Raw genomic sequence first — 6,192 nt, forward strand, 5'->3', positions numbered from 1 at the left:
AACCAGCTTTGAACAGCCGACCTAATCCTGAGTTTATGACTATCAATAACAAGCTTAAGCCCGTCCCGCCCCCGTAAGGGGGCATCCGGGGGCACTCCGAAAGTTCGAAGTGAGCGTAACAGTTCAATTACATGAGCAAACATATTTAAAATTTTCAAATTAGAGTTTTAACAAATAGGTGGAATATTAAATATGAAATCCAGAAAACAGTGCTACTTAGAAATAAACTAAGGAAACAAACATTACAAAGAAAATAAACAGTAACAATCAGAAGAGATATTGATGTCGCATCTTCAGTAGGGGTGCAAAGTTAATAAAAGGAAACAATTTCACATGGAAAATATAGGATGTTTGTAACTCAGAATATAATTATGGCTGGCACAACAGTACTAAAGTTATCAAATTCCAGTAATTATTATTATTATTTTTAAACAGAAAGGACATGTATATACCATATATAAAAACTCTAGGAACACAAGTGATTAAAATGAGGAATCACATAGGGGCAGAGATTGACAAAACATGAGACTAAAGCTCCAAAAAAAACAAACATTTTAAGAGAAAATTCAAGTAATAATCAAACCATAACAGGTAAATTAATAAGCCGTGATTTAGGTGTATTTTTCCTAACAAGAGGCAGCAAAAGGCCATCAGGATTCAGGGAGGTGCCTTGTTACTAAACAATTTTCTTATTATTTCCTCAATTCCCTTTTTTATTTTAGGGTTTGACCAATGCTGCTTTATAAACTCGTAGGTGGTTTTTGAATGAAAAAATGTCTCTCTAATGTGCTTAAAATTTGTACACTGGATTAAAATATGTCCTTTTGATATTTATGACTATCAATGCTCAACTCCGTAGCTTTGTAATTTAGGACCCAACCCAGAAGACAAGGGAACTCCTGGATCAATTATTGGGAGTAATTTGCCCTCGTGGAGAACTTTTTAAAACTTACTGGTATTTGCGTTACTTGGAGGGGAAACCATGAAAATCTCCCACAGTTAACCCGAAGGCAAGGGGATTGTCCTAATCCATGATCACTGAGGTTATTTTACTTCAGCTTTATGGTCAGAGAAAGAGCCAGGAACAGAATTCATATCAACCAGTCACCTCGTTCGGAGGAGAGACTAATAAAATTTCATACGTTTACCTTTAGTCATTTCATCATAATTTGTAGTTTTTTTAAAACTTCTAAGTCAACGTTTGAACTGTGATGGCTCAGGTGGGTGACGGAGAGTTCGTCTTCAAATGAGGTGAACCGGGTTCGAATCCCAGCGATGGCTGGTCTATAAGAATTCTGCATCCGGCTTGCACTGACCACAGTGCTGATGTAAAATATCCTCAGCGGTAGATGGATCATGGGTTAGAATCCCCTTGCCATCAGGCTAACCCTGGGAGGTTTTCTTCTCCATTTTAAGCAAATGTGGGCTAGTTCCATCAAAAAATCCTCCACGAAGGCACATTTCTCTCTATGTTTGATCCAGGAGTCTCCTTGACTTCTGCAGTGGGTTCAACATTACAAGGTTACGGAGTTGAACGTTAGTAGTTGTAAACCCAAAAATCGAGTTGGCTGTTCAAGGATAAAAGTCAACGTTTGAATAAAAATATTTTGTTAAAATAGAAACATTAAATATAAAAATATTTTACTTATATTATATATAGGTTTGATGATGGCGTATGCCATAACAGAAGTTAATGCTACTGGAATCAAAGCTTTTATATTACTTTCAGTGACTAGATGTTTTCACAATGATCCCATAGTTATATAAATATTAATCTTTTCTAAGGTAAATATTAATCCCAAGAATAAAATCCTTTCAAATAAATATTTAATTAAATTATTTGTAAGTTGTTTTGATCCAAATTATCATGAGAAAGGCTTGTGTTTGCAAGGAAAGGAAGTAGAAAAAAGAGTTATTTTAAAAGTTGAACTTTTTTTCATTATTAATTATTTAAGTAAAAACTATGATAAGCAGAACGCATTAAATATTTTTTAAGACATTAATTTAGCTTCTTTACCTCAAGACTGGCCTGCAATCATAAACCCTTCCAAAAAAAAAAGAAAGTTATAAATAGTTTTTACCAGGGTAGTGGTATTCAGAAGTGGTTGGATGCATGGGGGGCACACTTTTTAATTATACGCCCCTGAAAAGGGAGTGCAATCACAGCATGAGTGATGACATAAATTTAATTCAAAAATAAAATTTGACAAAAAAAATCTTAATTCATATTTCAAATTCTTTTTTAGGTGATGAAAGCGAAAATTATTCTAAGGAAAAAATGTCTAATGATTCATGTTTAGTGCAACTTATATTCACTTTAAATGTACACATACAAATCGGTAAATATACCTTTTATAATACTGAATGCGATCACAAGCGTTTATTTTTTTACTTTAACTACCCTATCCTGGATAAGAATGTAACAACGAATTTTACTACTTACTTTAAAACTGCTTAGAGCAGTTAACACAAAGGGCGTTAAATTTTTCGGCCCCTCAGACCTGTTTTATTTGTGGCTATTTATCCACATCTCCTTCTCTGCGTACCACTGCTTTGTGCGATAGATAAATTTATTCAAGTTAGTTAAAGTATTTAATTAAATAATAATTTTAGATAACACATATACTTTAAATAGTCACTTTTTTAGGACCATTCCTAATATCTCATTTTATATTAAAATAGCCTTGGCATGGAAGAGATATTGATTGGTACAGTATCAGATTGGAATCCAGATAACAAATGGCTCTTTTAATTTCATCTTACAAGAGTGCAAAGGAGAGGGTGAATGATTCACTCAAAGCAATCCTTTATAACTTGAGTAACACAGGGGTGATTGTGAATCCAATTCAAAATTCCGATGAGTAAAATCATTAAAGACGCATAATGTCTTTATAAGTTTAAATCATTGATATTTTCAAAACATTGAATTCTAAATAAATTATATACAGCATAATTTAAATGAATAATTATGTATAAGTTTATTTTTATCTCTAATCACATTTATTATTTCTACCAGAAAAAATATTTACAAATGAAAGAGATGCCAAGTTCCAATATTTTTAAATAAAATATACAAGATTTTTTATACATAAATATGATAGATGATTTCTTGAAACTTCTAGACCTAAGATTTCCTGAAACTTCCGGAGTGCAGTTAGGGAAAAATCATGAAATCCAGATTTTTTACCGGTGCACAATTACCTCTGGTAACATAGCGAGACATGTTATCTTGTTCTCCTTGCCAATAGAATAAATCATCAACATTAGAGACTATGCTTGGTTAATAATGATGTTGTTAAAAGACTTTTTCATATTTTACACACCTTACAGAGTAGCAAAATGAAACCATTGTTGACCCAAAACAAAATCATCCTAAATTTTATCTTTTAAAAAATAAATAATGTAAAAATATTGAATGCATAGAATTTTAAAGTTTTTATTTTAACAAAAATGGGTGATGTCACACAGGTTGTTACCTCTCTCCTTTGTCATAAACTTTCACAAAACTCTTCCAAGCATGAATTATTTATAGACGGCCTCAAAAGTATGGAGTTCCAATAAATGTCCTGAAGAACCCTTGTAACAGCAACACTATTGTATCTCATTCATATAAAAACTAAAGGTGGTCAGAATTTAAAAAAAGCCACTCCAAGTTATATGCATGGCTTCTAAAAATATTTCATGCATGTCATAATACCTCTTCTGGAACTTCTAGGTTAAAGGGATTTTAAATGTGACGTAGGATTTTAAAAAGTGCACATATAGAAATTGCGATGCTGGATCTTCAAACTCCGTAAATAAGAATCCGGATGCCTGATTTGGAATTCGTGTGAATACAAATCGCGACAAGTAACTTTTAATTCAGGTAAATATGAAAACCGATGTTTGATATTAAAATCGCGCGAATAAAAATCACTCTATATCACAGATTCCAGGCTTGGGATTCCTTGTACTGTTTGTTTTTTCACATAAGCTACTTTATATCAATATTGGTAATGGGAAGTGCTCTCGCAGAAGCTGAATTCCATCCCTCATTGGTAGATGAGAGAAGAAATCCATTGTGTCACACCTTAAAGAGAGCAGCACAGCACAAGGTTGTTACAAGAGGTACAGGGACACCTGAATTAAAGAAAATACAAGCTATTAAGCGGGTGGATAAAAATTCAGAAAATCTTATCTTCTGCATGTGAAAAAAAACCTAAAATAAGCAAAAAAGCATTAAGCTTTTGCAAAATGTGGAAAGGTTGGCATGGCATCTATGCCTGGATTCAGTATCTATATTCTGTATATTTTTTTAAATGGCGGGCACTTGCGGTTTGGCCCATTGGCCACGGAAATGCCAGAACTGCTACTCTCGTCTCGTTACCCAGTGGGCACTTGTGGCGAAGCCAGGGCGGTGGAGCAGCGTCACCCACATCACGCAACCACAAACCCGTTTATAGGGTGGGTCAAGTTCACACAAAGAGGAAAGGACATAGAACACACAGAGAGAAAGAAACATCCGTGCCTTGAGCAGGATTCGAACCCGCGGCCAATGGCTCCGCAGTCAGACATACTAACCACGCGGCCACCTGGTTGGCATATTCTGTATATAATGGGTACCTATTACCACAGCAGCTGTTACCATTTAACACAGTATTACAAATATTTACTACCATAATTATTTAAGCCACATAAGCATTAAAAACCGCAATGGCATTTTTTTAGGGTTTCTTTCAGTAGATAAGTACCCTTTTTAATCGACAATGAGAGAACAAACACACATAATTACCAATAATTAAAAAAATAATAACTTTATTTCTTTATTGTAAATTCACCAAGAAAAGAAAAACAGTTAAGAATCAAATTCACACAAGCTCGTGAAATGAGATTCAGATCTTCAGCTACTTCAGGAATAAAAATGAAGTATAAACAATACACGAAATAAATATAAAAGATCATACATTCAAAACCATACCAAAATTTCAAAAACAAAAACATATACTTTTCATTTATATTTCATTGAAATTCACTTAAAAAAACTATGGTTTACTTTTAAAGAAAAAAGAACTAAATATAATTTTAACTCACATGTTAAGTTAACAAGTTTAATCACAAACATGGAATGACTTTTGTGATCATCACAATTATGAAATGATTTATTGTGAAAATGCAAAATGTTTCGTGCAAGAAGATGAATCATTTATGTTTATGTATATCATAAAAAATATTTTTTATGATTTATTTCATAAAAATCCTGACTTAGAAAAAAAACATATAAATATAAATGCAACATAAATATAAAATGTCCCACGTAAAACTGTGACAACAATTCAAAAGTGTATATTCTAATAACATAATACAATTTACTTCTTAATGATTATAGCTCACATATTATGTTCCCCAAACCATTATATAATTATTTAAATTGTAAGTTATCCAATAAAAAGAGTAAAACATTATTGAATGAATTATTTACATGCAAAGAAAAAGTTAACTTATGGATATAAAATGACAAATCGAGGTTCTTGAAGTTTCTGCAAAATTTGATATTGTGTAATTACACACAGAAGACAATATAAATGCAGTCCGTCAATACACCACAAAATAAAGCTTGCCAAAAATGAATAAACATTATAATAGTACCGGAATAGAAACCAAATTCCAATGCACACCATTAGAAGTATTTCAAATGTCGCTCCAATCATCCATGGGAAAAACATGCACCTATTTTCATTCTTAACGCCGTAGATAAGCATAGAACAAGCAAGAAGAAACAGGATACTGAAAACAATGGCGATTGATCCAGCTACAGTAGCACCAGATTGATTAAGTTCAAAGAAAGGGGAATAGAATTCATCGGATTTTCCTCCATCTATGACATATAACGAATAGCATATGAAGAGTAAATGAAAGATCCCCGTGTACAAAGCCGCATAAAAGCAACCAATTTTAACCGAAGTCCATGAATAAACCATAAATGGAACCCAGCACTTTTTGAGAATAGCCATTGTAAATTAGACTGTATTTTTACTTTAAACTAGTATAAAATAACAGCAGATAATTAATTAAAATGATAGATGGATAACAGTTATACAACGAGCAGTTTTATACTTGTTTGTAAACAACCATCGTAAACAAAATCAGAAGATGCCACACCCGGCTTGTAGTGTCTGCAATGGTTTCCGAGTGTCCCATTTAGCCTCTAAAGGA

At 32.8% G+C, this 6,192-nt stretch overlaps 1 protein-coding gene across 1 annotated transcript; it reads right to left on the bottom strand.

The window, feature by feature from the left end:
* Nucleotides 1-4,777: 4,777 nt before the first annotated feature.
* On the bottom strand, nucleotides 4,778-6,136 carry pasi1 (septate junction component pasiflora 1). The gene has a single exon (XM_016054347.5). The coding sequence runs from the start codon at nucleotides 5,988-5,990 to the stop codon at nucleotides 5,478-5,480; it is 513 nt and encodes a 170-aa protein (XP_015909833.1). The 5' UTR covers nucleotides 5,991-6,136; the 3' UTR covers nucleotides 4,778-5,477.
* Between the last annotated feature and the right edge of the window lie 56 nt (nucleotides 6,137-6,192).

This window comes from Parasteatoda tepidariorum, chromosome 1 (genome assembly GCF_982258835.1).
Source record: "Parasteatoda tepidariorum strain Cologne lab strain chromosome 1, Ptep-v5.0, whole genome shotgun sequence".
Classification (NCBI taxonomy): domain Eukaryota; kingdom Metazoa; phylum Arthropoda; class Arachnida; order Araneae; family Theridiidae; genus Parasteatoda; species Parasteatoda tepidariorum.

Coding starts and splice junctions, on each gene's coding strand:
- pasi1 (XM_016054347.5), bottom strand. CDS start 5,990: ATGGCTATTCTCAAAAAGTGCTGGGTTCCATTTATGGTTTATTCATGG.